This window comes from Achroia grisella, unplaced genomic scaffold, assembly GCF_030625045.1.
Source record: "Achroia grisella isolate CSIRO2021 unplaced genomic scaffold, CSIRO_AGI_Agris_v1 utg1056, whole genome shotgun sequence".
Lineage (NCBI taxonomy): Eukaryota > Metazoa > Arthropoda > Insecta > Lepidoptera > Pyralidae > Achroia > Achroia grisella.
In genome coordinates this window covers 1,549,543-1,568,027 of record NW_026712564.1, presented here as the reverse complement: position 1 = coordinate 1,568,027, position 18,485 = coordinate 1,549,543, and the positions used below count along the sequence as shown (strand labels likewise).

The 18,485-nt window shown below is 34.8% G+C and overlaps 1 protein-coding gene across 1 annotated transcript; it reads right to left on the bottom strand.

Moving 5' to 3' along the window:
- Positions 1-963: 963 nt before the first annotated feature.
- On the bottom strand, positions 964-18,218 carry LOC131849550 (mutS protein homolog 5-like). Its single transcript, XM_059199673.1, has 18 exons — positions 18,100-18,218; positions 16,947-17,001; positions 15,224-15,292; positions 14,161-14,365; positions 13,069-13,297; positions 12,383-12,553; positions 11,226-11,364; positions 10,389-10,451; positions 9,800-9,904; positions 9,024-9,120; positions 8,244-8,434; positions 7,696-7,741; positions 7,252-7,390; positions 6,192-6,412; positions 5,498-5,643; positions 4,616-4,828; positions 3,006-3,161; positions 964-1,508 (listed from the first exon to the last, which is right to left on the bottom strand). The coding sequence occupies exons 1-18, from the start codon at positions 18,216-18,218 to the stop codon at positions 1,416-1,418; spliced, it is 2,457 nt and encodes an 818-aa protein (XP_059055656.1). The 3' UTR covers positions 964-1,415.
- Between the last annotated feature and the right edge of the window lie 267 nt (positions 18,219-18,485).

Genomic DNA, 18,485 nt, shown 5'->3' with positions numbered 1-18,485 from the left:
TCACTCAACTCACAATCAGTCACGATTGATTGAGTGATTGCATTTTATGTTCTGTCCTGCGTGACAGCTGATTCGGGAAAAAGCGAAAAAATGAAAAAATGCTATGAACATACATTAAAGAATGACAGATTCCAAATTCAAATATAATATTTAGTTCCTTTTTAATTGTAAGAGTATTTTTGGCCAGGCTATATAGATGATTAATGTAATGTAATAGACTGGCGCAAGTAAAATAAGAAAATATAATGAACATTAATTAAAGAATGACGGATTCTAAATTCAAATGCAATATTTAGTTTATTTTTAATTGTAGCAGTATTTATGGCCAGACTATGCACATAATTAATGTATTTATAGACTGGCTTTCCCGCGCTATATCGTGAAAGAACGTGTCGTGTAAAGGCAGCTATTCCTGGCCGGCGGGAAGAACTCCATAACTCGAGTTCTAGAGTTATAAGGTTATTCGCGTAACGGTAATGTGGTTGAGTTATTGTTTTTTATTTTAGTTTATTTGGATGAACAAACAGTGTGTACAATGTTAATTACTTAATAACGTATATATCTTATTGTACCACCAACATCGTTAATTGCAATTTTTATTTAACAACATCACTAATTATTTACAGTCAATAACTGTAATTAATTGTAATTAATGTTACTGAAATAATTGTATGATGTAAATCTGAGTATGAATTCTATATTGAATATGAATATAAAAACCGAACCATGTAAGGAAATAAATTATTATTATTATGATTATGAGAATTATATTATTTATTATAAATCTCAGATTTTTAACATCTTTCATCGGTGGCTATATTAATACTTCTTTATAAATTTGAATGGTTGAACCAAATTTGTCACAAATTTATGTGAATGAGCACATTGTCACAGCTTCTTATGAATGTGTATAACGAATGTACTTGTATATATATATATATATATATATAATGAAGTATTTATTATTATATTAATGACGAATTGCTGAATCTAATATATATAATTCTGGTGTCAGTGTTCTGAATCGATTAACGGCATGTGAAGAGGTCAGTTACGATTTCAACCCAGAATATCGGTTTAACCGATTCAAATTGTGGCTATAAAGGCGCTTCGTTGTGTCAAAATATTGTGTGTATCGTAGAATGTATGTATGAATGTGACTCATACATTCCCACAGTTTCTCTATATGTATAGGTTACGAAAATGCTGGCCAAGTCAGCTTGCTGAGTGTAGATGTAATAAGAGTTAGGCTGGTAACATACAGTCGGTTACGTCAACAGTATATTGCCAGCCTATATGTTGTAATTATTTCTTTTTGATATATTTTGTATTTTATATTAAATATTTATTAATGTTATATACGCAAAGATATCATATTGTAATTTAATATATAAAACAAATTTTATGGATATTAATTAAACATTTGTGAGGAGATCGTTTTTTATTATTTCCGTGAAGGCCCTCAGTTTTGCTGTGATCTTCTTGTCTTCAGGTGGTAAGGAATTGTTCTGAAATAATGTTAAAATATGAATAAATAGAATAATAATAATCTTTATGCAAATAAAATTAATAGAAACAATTTTAAATAGTCATACAATATTTTTTTTATTCTACCGCTTATTCGGAAAGCAGATTCATTACAAGAAGAACGAGCGAGAAATTTGGGTGTTGCTCTTTTAAATAAATATTGTTCAGCATTACATATTTAGAATTTTATGTGAATACAAACAACCAAATAGCAACATTGACAAAAGTAAATAAATATAATAGTTACTTGAGTGACAAAAATAAATCAGTCATAGTTTTCAGAGCAAACCAAAAAAAAAAATTGCAGGCGTAGTGTTTAGGCTGTATATGGTTATTCCGTTGCCATATAATTATAAAAAGAAAATACGTTATATTCTTGTATATAATATGGCGGGAAACACAGGAATTATATTGTTAAATAAAGTATTTTTATTCCATCAACCTCGGACTTATTCACGTAGTGTAAACGGTAAACTATTATTACTAGGACACTATAGAGGGTTTAATTTTAAATTTCATTCAGTCCTAACAAACTGACAGACAGGACTCTTTTGGGTATCGTAACATATGTAATGAGTCATTTACGAAATTTCTACTCTGTTTAAACAGACTCAATGTGTGTATTATTAATTTATTGTATATGCATGTATGAATAATTTTATAGCTTACTAATATTATAAATGTGAAAATAGGGATGTTTGTTACACTTTTCCCCAAAAACTACCGAACCGATCATCATGAAATTTTGTACACATGTTCTTATAGGTATTAGAATGAACATAGGATACTTTTTATTAAAAAAAACCAAATATTTTTATAAAAAAACAAAAAAATAAAATATCAATATTTTGCTACTGCAGCGCCATCTAGCAGCCAGTAATGAAGTTATGCGAGCGAAGCCGCGGGTAAAAGCTATTATTAACGCGAAAGTTTGTAAGAATCGATATTTGTTACACATTCCCGCAAAAACACCGAACGGATTTTGATGAAACTACAGTAATATAGCTTATGCATCAAAATATCACCTAAGCTATATTTTATATTGAAACTAGCTGTCCCGGGAAACGTTGTTTTGCCTTAAATTAAAAAAAAAATTAGGGGTGGACTACCCCTAACATTTAGGGAGATGAAAAATAGATGTTGGCCGATTCTCAGACCTATTCAATACGCTCACAAAATTTCATGAGAATCGGTCAAGCCGTTTCGGAGGGGTATGGGAACGAAAACTGTGACACGAGAATTTTATATATAAGATTTAACGCAGGTGAAATCGCGGGCACATCATCATCATCATCATCGCAGCCCGGAAGACGTCCACTGCTGGACATAGGCCTCCCCCAAAGATCTCCACGACGATCGGTCCTGCGCTGCTCGCTAGTTATAAATAGGGGCACAGCTAGTTATAAAGAAATGTAAAAAAAATCGTGGTCAAGAACTCCGCCAAGAGTGATCTTAAATTATGAATGAACGGTACGTACCGTGAGACTAGCCAGTACCACCGTGGCCCGGTCAATGACCCGCTGCTGTATGCCACTGGCCGCGGCCACCTGCAGCGCGAAGCTGGACGAGGAGCCACCCTCCCGGATACGGAACAAGAACACCGGCTCGCCGTCTTGTAATACGTGTTCGAAACTCTGTGTTTGGGGTAATTGATAAAAATACTCCCAATAAACTCGTAATTATTTAATTGAAATGAGCGTACAATCGACACGGTAACCTAATACAGAATAATCGCAACTGGCTATGACCGAGCGGCAGCGGACGCTGCACGGTGCAGCAAAGCGATGCGTTACAAAACTTGTTAGACGACTCTCAGGTAAGTACATCACAGAAAGTCCGGCCAACCGCATACTACGGGTTTCGCTCGAGTATGCTCATGAATTAAATTAGTGTTGTACAATAATGATTGTATGTGTATATAAGTATAGTATATGTATATAATAAGAGTATAAATGTATATATATTTATATTATTATAGTTATATATGTGAATAGGTAAAAAACAAATAAGAAATAATAAAAAACAAATAAGTAAGTGGTAGATAAAAAACAAATTGTTATGACTATTCAAAAGTGCTTAAATTAAGTTTATTTGAATAAATTATTTTCTATTCTATTCTATTCTATTCTATATATGTGAATATATTTTAATAAAATATAATATGTATAAATCTGTAAATATGAACTTTAAGTCACCTACATGTGTTTGTTTGTCATATTTTTTATAAATATTGCTTTCTTAGTAGAAAAAATTGGCGGTCCTCCACAGTCCAGAAATTTTTTGCCACATACAATCACATTATGGAATGAGCTTCCAGAAATGGTATTTCCGAACCAATACGATATTTTTTAAGGCATCATAATGGATTGGTGCACTCTCCTGTGCTAACGGTATACGCTGGCGGGGCACCAGTGGAGGATGATAAGATGAGTATGAGGTCAGGTCAGTTAGCACATTGTGGCAAATCACCAGGAATTGAACCAGAAGGAACCGCATGGAGGTCAATCTGACATGTTACATTACTCACAAACGGGTTAATAATCCATATTGCTAACAATCTCCTTCCAACCAATACGATATTAAAACGTTAAAAAAAGAGCTTCCTTCTTAAAAGGCTGGCAACTCACTTACAGTTCCCCTGGTGTTGCGGGTGCTAATGAGCAGCGGTAATCACTTACCATCAGGCGAGCTGCAAGCTCGTTTGTCTTTATACTATAAAAAATGTCAGTTATCGCCACTTTGATAGTTTGGGGGCGCCACTGTATTACGTTCTGGAATCAGTCAGCGCCATCTGTTTTAAATAACTGTGGTGGGGTAAATGTGCAGGTAGGGAGAAAGGAAAATAGATTCTGAGGAGACATTCGGTGCTGAACGTTTGTAAGATGAACAAGTAACTTCCACAAGTAATATCTCTTAATTAAACGTAATATGTTATGTTCTATCTTGGTTATTAGTTATACATTTTGATGATTCCTTTCACATATCAAGCTGACGGCTGAAATAGGTGAGACTGAGGTACTCACGCAGAATATTTTACAGTGTATCCCTGATGAAGTTACCATATTGTTTTGTGTTATCAAATACTTGCCAGGAACTTGACAATCGGCGTTTTGACAATGTAATCCTTGATGTTGAGGAAATGCGTGGAGAGGAAGACATGAGGGCAGCTCTCGCCTTGGAACAGGAACGTGTTGAGACAAGCAGCCAGGAGCGCTAGCCCATCGACCTCTGATGTACCCTTGCCGAACTCGTCGATTATGATCAACGAATTCGAGGTAGACTCTTGAAGAGCCAGCGCCATCTAGAGGGACAGAAACATTAAAAAAAAAATCAAGAGAACGCTTTCACCGGTGCCCCGGTTGATCCCCATCCAATTCAAACGGGGTTTGAAGTTACGACGGCCTGAGTTGAAGTTCGAAGCCCTAGCGGTGCCCTGCTGTCTAACGGATATGACTATCCGTCAGGCAAGAGTTGGCCTTCTGCGGCTATATAAGTCATCCGCGGGTTTGGAGACTAATCACATGAAGAACGAGAAGGAAAGTTGCATGTTGCTTTTTAAAATTTAGTTGTAACTTTACATTTCTAAGTTGAAATATGTGGATACAAACTACCAACTAGCACAAATTCATTGGGGTCAAAATATTAAATACACAACCAACTGGTACATACAATTAAAAAGACGTAGATTTTAGAGAAGGCATAAGCAGCACTCCCTTACGAGTATGACGGATGAGTCCAGTCTAGTCGGCTTATATACAATCAAATTTGTTATAATAAATAAGGTCTTCAGTGTAAGCATTTGCGCAGGCAAGGGTACCATAAAATAAAATATCATGCAACACTCCAGTTTCTTGCTCATTCTTCTTGTGATGAGTATGCGTTTCGAATAAGTGGTAGAATAATAGGTATGACGGAGGAGCGAAGCATTCCTGCTCAGGACTATATTTTGGGGATGGTAGATGGTAGTTACCTGCCGCAGGTCGACGAGGAAGGCCGACATGTGCGCGGCGACACACTCCGCGGAGTGAAGCCGCGAGTATAGCCGGTCTACCGTCCCTACTGTGGCCGTCTCCGCCGGCACGAAGCTGCCGATGTGTGCCAGGTACACTATCAGCGCTATTATACAAATTTGGAACTATCATATACAATAATAATAATATTTATATCAAGAAAAACATTTCACATAAGACACAACTTTATAAACATAGATCTTAACAAAGTGATCAGTTGTGTTTTTTACAACGGTTTCTGCACTAAGCGTAGTTGGTATCGCATGGGCCAGTTTATGTTTTACCCATTTAGTTTACTGTTTTAAAACATATAAGGCATGCGTCTGTCATTGGCGACGCAAAGGCTCCATTGTATCATAGGGTTGCTTCATTAAAAAATAATCTGCATTATTGTAAACATGTACATGCTCATTTGAACAGAATAAGATCTGAATCAGTTCTTCGTGTCTCGAAAGCATTCCGACTGACAGTAAATTTGACACATCATAAGAGTCTGTAATAGATCTATGAATAAAGATTTTTTGATTTTGAGTCATATCTATTATGAGTATTATATATCTATTCTATTTTACCGTTCATTCGGAAAGCATTATCATCAGAAGAAAGAGAACGCGCAAGATACTAGATTCGAAATGATATTCTGCTACAACTCACCAATCTGTTTCATATAAACTGACTTCCCGCTAGAATTGGGTCCAGTCAGTATCTTAACATATCCTGCTTCCTGGTTTGACTCGGCGTCGTTGGGCACGAAGTTCTCGCAGTTGAGGACGTGAAGGGGATGCCTCCCTTGTTTGATGCTGATTATCTTCTCATCAGTCAATGTGGGCCGCACAAAGTTTAACTCCTTGCATACCTTAGATATTGATATTAGACTGAAAAAAAATCACATAACTATAAGAACTTATTCAATGAAATCTTCAATGAAATCACAATTTCTTTTTTATCTATTTTATTTAATGCATTTCAGAAAGAAAGTGAGAGATCATTGTTAAAAAATACAGTATTTGTCTTCGATTTATCCCACGCCCAATTTAAACGGTGATCAAATTACGATGGCCTTTGGTATGTATATTTTGGGATAAATCTTGAAATAAATCTAAGATTGCTTGGTACAGTGACATAACTAACAAGGTCCATAAAAATATAATTTATGACTAGGAAAACCACGTGGTGGAATCAAGTATCGACTTTGGTTATTCCTAATAGATACGATATTGAAAATTACGGGCAAAGAGCTTCCTTCTATCCTAAAAGACCGACTTTTATTATATCTCTGGCATTGTTAGAGCTTGGGATTAGCTTTGGTATTGGTAATCATTTACCATAGTATAAACTATTAGTTTAACACTATATATTTTGTGATAACCATAACCATTGTGGTGCATAGACGATAATGATCTGCTCTCAAGCATGAATGTTCCTACAGCATGATATATTTTATTTAAATTTGTTATTGTCCAATTTTATTAGTTTGTAATATTGTAAATTTTTGTGTTTATTTTGTTAGTACTAGCTTAGAATTTAAGTACTAGTACTAGTCGTCGTGGATTTGTCATTGCATTAATTTACTAATAAAGGCTTATAACAGAATAGCAGAGAGGGTGGACTCACTCCCTTTGATTTATAAAACGTTTTGACTCGTTTATTACTTCTAAATTTTATTATTATATATAGAGACAAATAAAGATGATTATTAAATATCAGTATTTACCAATCAAGTTCGGCGCACTTGTCGATAACGTCGGCGAGGGTGCTGAGGTTCTCCAGCACGATGTTGGTGAGCCTCATCATGATGCGCGTCTCGTGCGCCACTATCTCAGGGTATGTGTCGCCTATCATCACGTCTAACTCTAAAGTATAATAGATAAATAAAAGACTGGAGTGGGAGAAAATGGAATAGAATAGAATTAAATTAATTAAAAATGGAATGGTCTATTTAACTGAACTTAATTTTAAGTGTTTTTGAATAGTATTTTATGATTAATTAAGGTTACTATTATTTATAGATGACGTTTGACGATTGATTCTACTGCCGTTACTCTTTTCACTATAAGTGATAATATAAAACAATTGTCGGCATATTACAGGTAAATATTTATAATTGACTTTAAATTTAAAATTTCGATTGAGAATGTCAATCATTTTTTTTTCTTACCTTCGCAGCCTTTACTCTTGTAATGTATATAGTCGTTATTCTGAAACTGAGTAAATAATGACTAATGGAATGAATGGCCCATATTATAAATACCTTATAGACTAACACCTCATACATATGTAATAATAATATAAATAAATTGTCTCTGTGGTCACGGCACTGACGACGGCAATCTTCCACGGTAGCGCCGATACACCATCCCCTTCGGCCAGTAGTTTTCTTTCATGAAGGTAGGCAGCATGTTGATTGGGACCCGGGCCCTAAATGCCTTGAAACTCGCGTTATGACTTGACTCCAGCTGCGTCACCATCAATGTTAGGTTACTCCTGGTCCATATATAGTTGATAATGTCCTGCTCCTTATGTAGTGTATGTGAATAATTAAGCAATAAAAAGCGAGTAAAACACAGGACGATATTTATTGTACGAATACAAAATTTGACAGAAACTAGCTTATTTATTTATTATTTTTATATGTACCTTACAATTATGTTAATGTTTATATTCTAGGGAAACCGCTTACTATCAGATAAACAAAAAAATATTTACCATAAACTTCATGTTAGGCAACTGCTTCTGATCCATGGTGAGGTCGTCACTCCAGGCCTTCACCCCGAGCAGGTAGCCCAAGTGTGGCATGTACAGCATTGTGCACTCCTCGATGAACATCGGCAGACGCTCCATTTCCACCTTAGCTGTCTCCGACATCAGCCCATGAAGGCTTGCCATGGTCTGCTTCTCTATAGAGTCAATCAAAATGGTTAAAAGAATTGTACTGTGTTTTTAAATTATAATTTTCTTTCATTAGTACAACTTGGATATACAAGTCTTGATCATAATAATATTATAAACGCGAAAGTTTGTAAGTATGGATGTTTGTTACTCTTTCACGCAAAAGCTACTGAACGGATTTTGATGAAACTTTACAGTAATATTTTTTTGTTGACATATAAAGTAATACTATAATAACATCATCAATTGTACCTATATCACTATAGTGATCGGCCTCGGTAGGTTAGTGTTTGAGCTAACGATCTTACTTCCGATGGTTGAAGCTTCGATTCCTCACATGATACAAACATTGGTATTCATTAATATCATTGTTTGCACCAATTTGAGTATTATTCTGGTCTTATTATGCGTACTAGGCAACTTACAACCATTTTTTTTTGTAAATCTAACATTACAAATAAATATATTTTAGTTGTATAGTACCCATAACGCAAGCTCTGCTTAGCTTGGGACTAGGTGACGTTACGTTACTTGTCCAGGTTTATTATTAGTTTAGGAATTGTATACAAATCGTTTATATTACAAAAATATACTTACTTATATCTAAGTCGGGATCTACTCCAGCCTTCACTGTAAACTTCCCTTCAGATTTGGACAGGTCGAAATCTATTATTCTGTTCATATATAACGCCATCTATATAAATTATTATTATTCTATACATATATATAAAAATGGAGTGTCTGTTTGTAATATGGAAATATTATTATTATATTCATCATCATCATCATCATCGCAGCCCGGAAGACGTCCACTGCTGGACATAGGCCTCCCCCAAAGATCTCCACGACGATCGGTCCTGCGCTGCTCGCATCCAACGCCTTCCAGCGATCTTGACCAGATTATTATTATATTATAACACTTTATTGCACCAACATATAAAGGACATGAACAAAATTAAAAACATAAAAAAAACTAAGTAAAAAAGGCGTTCTTATCGCTAATGCAATCTCTTACAGACAACCTCTGGAAAGAGAGTATTTACATAAAAAATAACCGTTTTTTACTACATGCATATGAATATAAATACGGTACATACACCAAAATAACATTTTTTACAATTTTTGTCTGTCTGTCTGTTTGTTCCGGCTAATCTCTGAAATGGCTGAACCGATTTTGACGGGACTGTTTTCGCAGGTAGCTGATGTAATAAGGAGTAACTTAGGCTACTCTTATTTTAGAAAAATAAAGTTAAATTCCACGCGGACGAAGTCGCGGGTGCAGCTAGTAATATAATATGTACTGTAGTTTCTACAGATTTAAGATAGATACAATAACGTAGACCACCAGTTAATATATTTTTTGTACAACTTACTTCATACAATTTGTTGTTATCGCAGGATGCGAGTTGCTGCAAGAATTCGCTCGCATTTCCCGCATTTTCGCAGATCTCACATATCAACACTGCATTGTATAATGTCTGCACACACAGAATTATAATAATAATAATAACGCAGGACTATTCATACAGCGAAATCTAGTCCTATGGTACTGCACACACAAAATTATAATAATAATAATAATATCAGGACAATTCACACAGCGCCATCTAGACCCAAGTTAAGCTAGCTAAAGCTTCTGAAAGAAAAGCTGCTAGAAAATCTTTCTGTGACAACTGATAGAAATAGTTGAATAATTTTTTTTAGATATATAATATACATATAGAACATTTAGACCGACACTGTTTGTATCAGTCATACTCATGGATACAAATGTTTGCATCATGCGAGGAATCAAACCAACGACCATCAGAAGCGAGGCGGTGGTGTGCTTAACCAGTACCTGTAAGCCTAATATATTTCATAGATTTTTTGTAAACCAGGATGGTGGTAATGAAATAAAGCACCTAATGGTAAATGTTACCGTAAAAGTCATAATAATTTACTATCTACTATTAAACTTACATTATAAAGAGACTTCCATTGATAAGATTTTGCTGATAACGCCTTCATTTTTGTAAGTATACCCTAAAAGGAATATTAGAGCTATTATAATAGCTACAGTTCATGTGTATGGATAAATGTTTATTACTCTTTCACGCAAAAACTACTGAACGGATTTTAATGAAACTTTACAATAATATAGCTTAGCTTATATGTTCATCTGATGTAGAATAAATTTAACGAGTGTGAAACCGCGGGCACAGTTAGTAACAATAACTCCCTGGATAACCATTTCAAAATATATCTACACAAATAGATAAAATTAAAGTGTCTGTTTTTAATTTAAAATTCATCCATCCATCGATACTCATACAATTCCGCGTTTATGAATTTTTGTGTAGGTACCTACTCATGCATTGCGTATTTATGTATTAATTTGTTAAGTTTTTATTTCATTATGTGTGCGTACGTACAAACTGAAAACCAGTGCTGGACGCGCATCAGTCCAGCAATAGCTGAGTTTGTACCTATTGCCAATCATATTAAATATGTATGTGTAACTATATTACTATACTAATAATGGCAATAAATGGATTTATTATGATTATTATTATATCGTTAATATAATATTATGATCGTATTTATCGTTAGTCAAAGAACAGAAGAAGATTCTTCTGTTCTACGACTTTCTCTTTATGTACATATATACAATGTTCTACCACCCATTACAGTTCTTCGGCCTTCTCTTTAGCTATATAATGTTCTACTACAATAGGTACCATACCATAGGTTTTCCTCTCTTCTTTTACATGGGTAAAGGAAGGGGTCTAAATAATTAAACAGAAGATTATTACGAACATTAACATTTTTGATGAATCTGAGGGAGGAGCAAATATTCTTCATTGTGCACTCATTCTGCGGCCGCATAAAGAAGGCCACTACGTCCTGACGCAGCTTCAGCACTGACATATCCTTAGTGGGATGCTGCAGGAATATTCTGTAGAGTAATGTGATTGGATGACATTGGTTGTCACAAAATTTTGGTTCTGTATCAAATCAAATAAAAAATAATTCATTCATGTAGGACATTTTAGCCGCTTATGAACGTAAAAAATTTTATATTAATATTTTTTTTCATTGATTGATTCAACTGAGAAGAAATGGCAAGAAACTCAATTGAATATCCTTTTTTTCATTAAGTCATTGTGTACTTATGTAGGTATGAACACCTAACATTAAATAAAAATCCCGTGCATGATCAACTATTGCCATGCACGCTCGTCATTCAAGTAATCGTTTAGTGAGTAATAGGCTTTGCTCAGTAAATATGATTTAACAGATGTTTAGAATTGACTTAAAGGTAATTCCGGTATATCCTTTGGTATTTTCTTGTAATTTTTTATACCCATTCCCATAAAGGACCTATTGACTAAACGATGCTTGGGGACAGCAAGTTTGTCTTTAGATCTAGTATTAATGTTATGAATGGCTGTACATCGTTTTGTATTTTATTGTAAAAGTCAATGACTTTTCTAAACGATACTTAGTAACAGCAAGTTTGTCTTTGAATCTAGTATTTTTTTTGTGGATGATAATGAAATGGTACATCCGTCTGCGCTAACGGTTCACGCTGGCGGGGCAACAGTGGAGGATGTTAAGATGAACATGAGGTCAGGCCAGTTACCCCATCCAGAAGGCCCATAAGAAAAAAAAGCACGGTGCATGTTATAGTCAATTTACTAATTTGCCTGTAGTATCATAATTGTATAATGTAACATAAATAAATAAATAATTCTTTATTGTACACACACAGGAAAAAAAATAGCAGTAATATACAAGGACGAGCTTAACTCTAAAAAGAGATTTCTTCCAGCAAACCTAGAAAATGTTATAGAATAATTTGGTCATTAGATCAGCCATACATACGTGTACGAGAAAAGAAAAAAAAAAGAGAAAAGAAGACATTAAAATTATATAAATATTAATAAGTCGCAAGTTATAAATAAGTTGATTACCTCATTCTGCTCTGGCCAACCTTGGAGGAGCATTTGCTGAAGACGTGTAACAAGCTGAGACCCTCCTTGTTACTGCCTTGTACGCCTTTCTTGAAGTTACTGGGGTGTGACACCGCGCTGAATATCTGGAGACCACGGTACGTGTCTTCGTCTATTGTCACTATATCTGCACTGAAAACGTATGATATAAAAAAAACAGGACCATTGTTAGCGACAGACCTCTGTTTCTAGTTTTAACTTGTTTTATAACTATTTTTGACTGCTAAATTTTTGTTTATTATTTAAGTTTGTGTCAAATATTCGCTGTGCTAGACGTAAAAGATCGATAAGTTATTTATTTTAATCATAAGAGACATTCTGCCATTGACAGCCGTGTTATTGGTCCTTCGAGCCGGATATCAAGAAAACTACTGGCAACGGCACAGCTGAGAGTAGAGGCTCCATGATAGAGTTCGTCAAGTCCGGTCCTCCATCCCGTTTGAACAAGGTCAAAGATACTAACCATAAAAGGATCTTCGTGCAAATATGGTCTACGGTACAAGGACATTTTAGTGGTAGTCTAGCCGTTTAGCACACTGCTTTAAATTCGAACGTCGCGTGTTTGATTCTTGCATGCTACATACATGAGTATGACTGTTTGTATTTGTCTATTGTGTGTTTTCAAAGATAATAATAATACAACTTACAGGGAAATTTTCCTTAAGCTCAAAAACTGTGGTTTGCTATGCAACTCCATGGCAAGACTGGACCAGTTGAGGTCTAAGTACCGGAGCAGCGCACCGAGTGCGTGCACGCTCTGTACGTGAGAGAAATCTACAACGGTCCTAATGTACAGTTTCCTTTCATCTTCTGTACAATTGGGTGGCTCGTTGGGCAGCGAGAGGGAGTGGATACGACGTTTGCAGGCTTCGAAACCTATGATATTTAATAACTACCAGTCAAATAATCCGAGTTTTCAACAATTATTGAATTTATATTATTTTGTTTAATTCCGCTACATGTGTGAGAGCACAAACATTCTGTGCGGAAACCTGACCACCGCTACTGGAATCGTTATGATCTTCTCTATTGGTGATCAAATTGCGACAATTATTGGATCTACACCCATAATGCGATAAGAGTTTTGCCTCTGAACGAAACATTATCAGCCAAGCCAGTTCATACACGGAAGTTAATGTTAGACATATACACCTATATAAATATACATTGTAAATAAACTGGTTTTAAAAGAAAAAGTAATTTAATTGAGTTTCTTGCCAGTTCTTCTCAATTGGATCATGGATATATACTGAATTGGACGGTAGGGAAAAAATTATAATATAAAAAATTTGACGTTTATAAGTGGCTAAAATGTCTTACATGAATAAATTATATTTTAATTTTAATTTTAATTTATTAAGGAGGCACAAGTTCACATAGTCCAGAAATGTTGCATTTTTTTGCCAAGCAGCTTGCTTTGATAGATGCCCGTCAGATGAAAGGTGGCAGTAAGTCAATTATTAAGGAGGACCAAACTCAAGAAAATTTACCTTTGTCTCATCAAGGTATTTCAGTCACCAAGCAGCTTGCTTTGTAAGATACGTGTCAGTTGATGCTGAGATATGGCAGTAAATTACAGGATATAGATGCCTGACATCTTAGTCCTGAGGAATGGCCACTCAAGGTACCATGGGCATCATATAATGACGTCATGCCCGCTTATCATCAGATGGACCGTCAGTTTGTTTGTCATAGCAATTTACTTCTAAGTAATATTGGATATTCGGAATCTAACTTACTGTATTCCCTTGCGGATAAAAGTATCAGCTTGCAAGTTCCCTGACCACTGGCGTCACAATCGAACACCGTCGTTTTGACTGTCTGTACGAAGGTGCTCTGTGACTTTCCTTCTAGAAGAATCTTAGCTGGTTCCACTTGGCGGAACAGATTTAAGAACATTTGGAATTCTGGTGGGCGGTCCATTATCTCTTCAAGTACGTACAGCTGATAGACATAAGGGAGTTAGTTGCAAATATGGTATACTAGCTGTGTCTCGATTTCACTCGCGTGAAATTTATAGCCTACGTGTTATTCTGATGTATAAGCTATATCACTTTTTTCCTTTTAACAAAAAAAATCGCTTTGTTATTGTAATACACATACTGATAGTGCAGGTTATACTTTTGTATATGAATTGTTACTTGCTAATTTATTTAATACTAGCTGTTCTTAAATTTATAGCCCATATATTATTTATATGTATAATCTATATCACTCTAAAGTTTCATCAAAATCAGTTCAGTAGTTTCTGCGTGAAAGCGTAACATACATCCATACTCACAAACTTTCGCGTTTATAATATTATTAAGAATAACGTCATGTTTATTTAAAGAATGCATCCCCACACGCTGGAACCTAAGGGGTCTCGATCAGTTCGGCTTCAGAGGAGCTTCCTCCCGCGCACACTTAACTGTGGAATGAACTACCTTTCTAAGTTTTCTCTAGCGACTACAGCATGGATTCTTCAAGAAGGGTATATTAAGATTTTTTAAGAGTAGACAACGGGCCCGTGATTGCTCTGGTATTTCAGGCGTCCATAGGCTACGGTTACCGTTTACCATCAGATGAGCCGTATGTTTGTTTGCCACCGTCGTACAAAAAAAGATTAGTCTGCAAAGACCGTGATACTCTCAAAAACAAATCGATATTAGTGTAGTAGATACACTTTATTTATTTTATACTTCTGTTTGTTTTTGCACTAATATTTTATAACTATGTACGGGAATTTCAGTACTATTTTTGCAGACTCTTCTTATTTTCAAATATATCAAACATTGTACAGAACTACAGAATTGAACCCACCTCCCCGGTCTGTAGCGTGTAGTGCGCTGCTCCCAGCTTACCGGACCGGCAGTATACCGATAGTAATCTCTACAAACATACGTATATATTTCTAATAATGTATTATACATATATAATATACTTGCTGTGACCGCGGTTTCACTCGCGTTCATATTTCAATATAAATAGCCTATGTGTTATTCTGATGCATAAGCTATATTACTGTAAAGTTTCAACAAAATCCGTTCAGTAATTTTTGCGTGAGAGAGTGACAAACATCCATACTCACAAACTTTCGCGTTTTAATATTAATAAGATTAAAAATAATGATATATTTACAGTAATTTACAACAAGTATTAATTGTATACGATAGTATTTTTAATTATATACTAACTGACCTCGCGAATTCCGCTTCAAAGTTAAATATGTCAAAGGTTTTTTGAAGTTACGCAATAAATTTCTGAACGCCCCCTGTTTGACAGGTATCAGCCGTTTGTATGGGAAAATATAATTGTTGTTTTTACCATTTTACATGCAATTTCTTCGTTTTATCACCGTTTAAACCTACCCTCGACTTCCAAGAATATTTCAAGACTAAAATTAGCCAAATCGGTTCAGCCGTTCTCAAGTTTTAGCGAGACTAACGAACGAAAAGGGATGGAATTTATCAAAATCCTTTCTTAGGGGATGCCTACGTCATAGTAGCTTTATGCATGCAAAGTCTCAGCCCGATCGGTTTAAAATTGACAAAGTTTCATATATACTTTCGACCCCGATTTTATCCCCTTGGGGGTAGAATTAATCAAAATCCTTTCTACATAGAAATAGAATATGTTCTATAATAACATCTACCTGCATGTCAAATTTCAGCCCGAACCGTCCAGTGGTTTGGGCTGTGTTGATAGATCACTATGTCAGTCACCTTTGAGTTATGTATATATATAGATATATAGATAGACATATATATATATATATATAGTAAATAATATAGCGACTAATTAATTAGCATTCAGTGGAAGTGTGGTTACACAATGCTATCCGCCACTACGCTAACTCATTTAATTTTGTAATGGAAGGTGTGGAAACTTTAGTAGAGGTTTTAAATCGGTTTCATTATACAGCAGGGAATCGTGTGCTTCACTGACATTTAATAATTAATTTCATTTTAATTAATTAGCGCATAATATATATATATATATATATATATATATATATAAATTTTGCAATATGTTTTGTGACTACAATAACAAACGAGTTTTCGACCCACATGATGGAAAGTTGTCTCCGTCGTCTATGTATATATATCGTCATACATATGATTTTTATGACTAGAAAGACAAATAAATTGACGACCCACTGTATGGAAAGTTGTTACCATCACCTATGAATGTATGTATATCGTCACTTATACATATGATTTTTTATGACTAAAGAAACAAATAAGTTGACGTTACCTAGAGCACCAGTATTGGATAAACCATGGATAAAACCCGTAAGTCTACCTTTTGAACATTTAACTAGCAACTTCGTCAGCGCAAGCTCCCATCCCCTATTTCAACCCCTTCCAGATTATTGCTTATGCAAAAAAAAAGTATTCAGTCCTCGTTACGCAATCTATCTTTACGTTAAATTTTACTAGGATCTGTTTACCCGTTTAACCGCCAAAAAGTAAGTAGAGACAGACAGACAAGCCTACTTTATTATTTATGTTAGTATGGATTGAAAATATAATAGAAAACATACCTCTTCATGCTCAGTATCGTCACTGGTCTCTTGGTTTATATTATCATTGGCATCTCTAGAAAAAATGTAAATATATCATTACATAGTATAAAACAAAGTCGCTGTCGCTGTCTGTCCGTCCCTATATAGGTATGTTTAAAATTTTAAAACTATGCAACGGATTTTGAGGCGGTTTCTTTTAATCCATAGAGTGATTCTAGAGGAAGGTTTATATATATAATATATGTATACGCGTGCGAAGCCGGGGCAAGTAGCTAGTTATTATATATACTAGCTAACCCGACAAACGTTTTCCACATAAATTAATATCACTATTAAAAAATAGGGGTTGATGGTAGAAGAGTAAAAATTACGAGTTTGAAATTAAATAAATAGAAAATTAAAAAAATACAGTATGTTTTAATACAAATAAAAAAAAATGTTTATAAAATTATGTACAAAATATTTTTTTTTGTCGGGTGGACCACGATTGTATCATAGGGGTATTAAAATAGTCTGCGACCTACCGACGATTTTCAGATCCACCAAATATACACAACATTTTACAAATATCAGTCAAGCTATATCGGAGGAGTTCGATCCTAACGAACACTATGATGAGGGACTTTATATATTAGACTAGCTGTACTCGCGACTTCGTCCGCGTGAAATTTAACTTTATTTTTCTAAAATAAAAGTAGCCTAAGTTATTCCTTATTACATCAGCTACCTGCCAAAAAAGTCCCGTCAAAATCGGTCCAGCCATTTCGAGATTAGCCGGATCAAACACACAGACAGACAAAAATTGTAAAAAATGTTATTTTGGTGTATGTACCGTATTTATATTCATATGCATGTAGTAAAAAACGGTTATTTCAATATTACAAAGAGATCCAATTTTATTTATATGTATAGATTAATACTATTGAAGACTTTTTTATAGAATGAGGGGCCAACTTGGGGCACTACACCTGATGGTAAGTGGTTACCGTCGCCCATAAGTACCCGCAACACCCGGCAAGTGAGTTGCCTACTACTAAGTATAGTTGAAATACTATTGCTGGAAGGTCATTTTACAATGTTATATGTGGCATACAATATTTGGAAACTTTATAAACTCATACTTTAGTTAAATAAGAAAATATATCGGAAAGTAACAAGAATGCATCAATACCTTCTACACTTTGATATGACAAATCGATTACCGCTTTCATTAGACCCCGTGTTGTTGTTATTGCTTACTGGACGCCGAGTCACCTTCACTGAGGTGTTATCTGATGATATTTCAGTCATTATAACAACACTTATAACGCTCAATTATTAGTTACTGTAATATTTATTTTATATTTAATAATAGTGGTAAAAATAAGATATCTTTTACCCGCCAAAATTATAACATAGATAAAAAAGTTTATTTTTATTTTTCTCCTTTTGGACAGGCTCTGACCACAAGCCATTCTGCCTTGAATTTTGAAGATAGTGCTAATACAAGATATCGTTTACCCGCCAAAATTATACCATACATAAAAAAGTTATTTTTATTTTTCCTATTTTGGACAG

What these genes read in the sequence shown, in the direction of transcription:
- LOC131849550 (XM_059199673.1), bottom strand. Translation starts at nt 18,218, where the DNA reads ATGACTGAAATATCATCAGATAACACCTCAGTGAAGGTGACTCGGCGT. An exon ending in AATGGAAGTCTCTTTATAAT is followed by an intron (nt 9,905 to 10,388) that starts GTAAGTTTAATA and finishes CTGTGTGTGCAG; the next exon opens with ACATTATACAATGCAGTGTT. An exon ending in TGGTACTGGCTAGTCTCACG is followed by an intron (nt 1,509 to 3,005) that starts GTACGTACCGTT and finishes ACATTATTTCAG; the next exon opens with AACAATTCCTTACCACCTGA.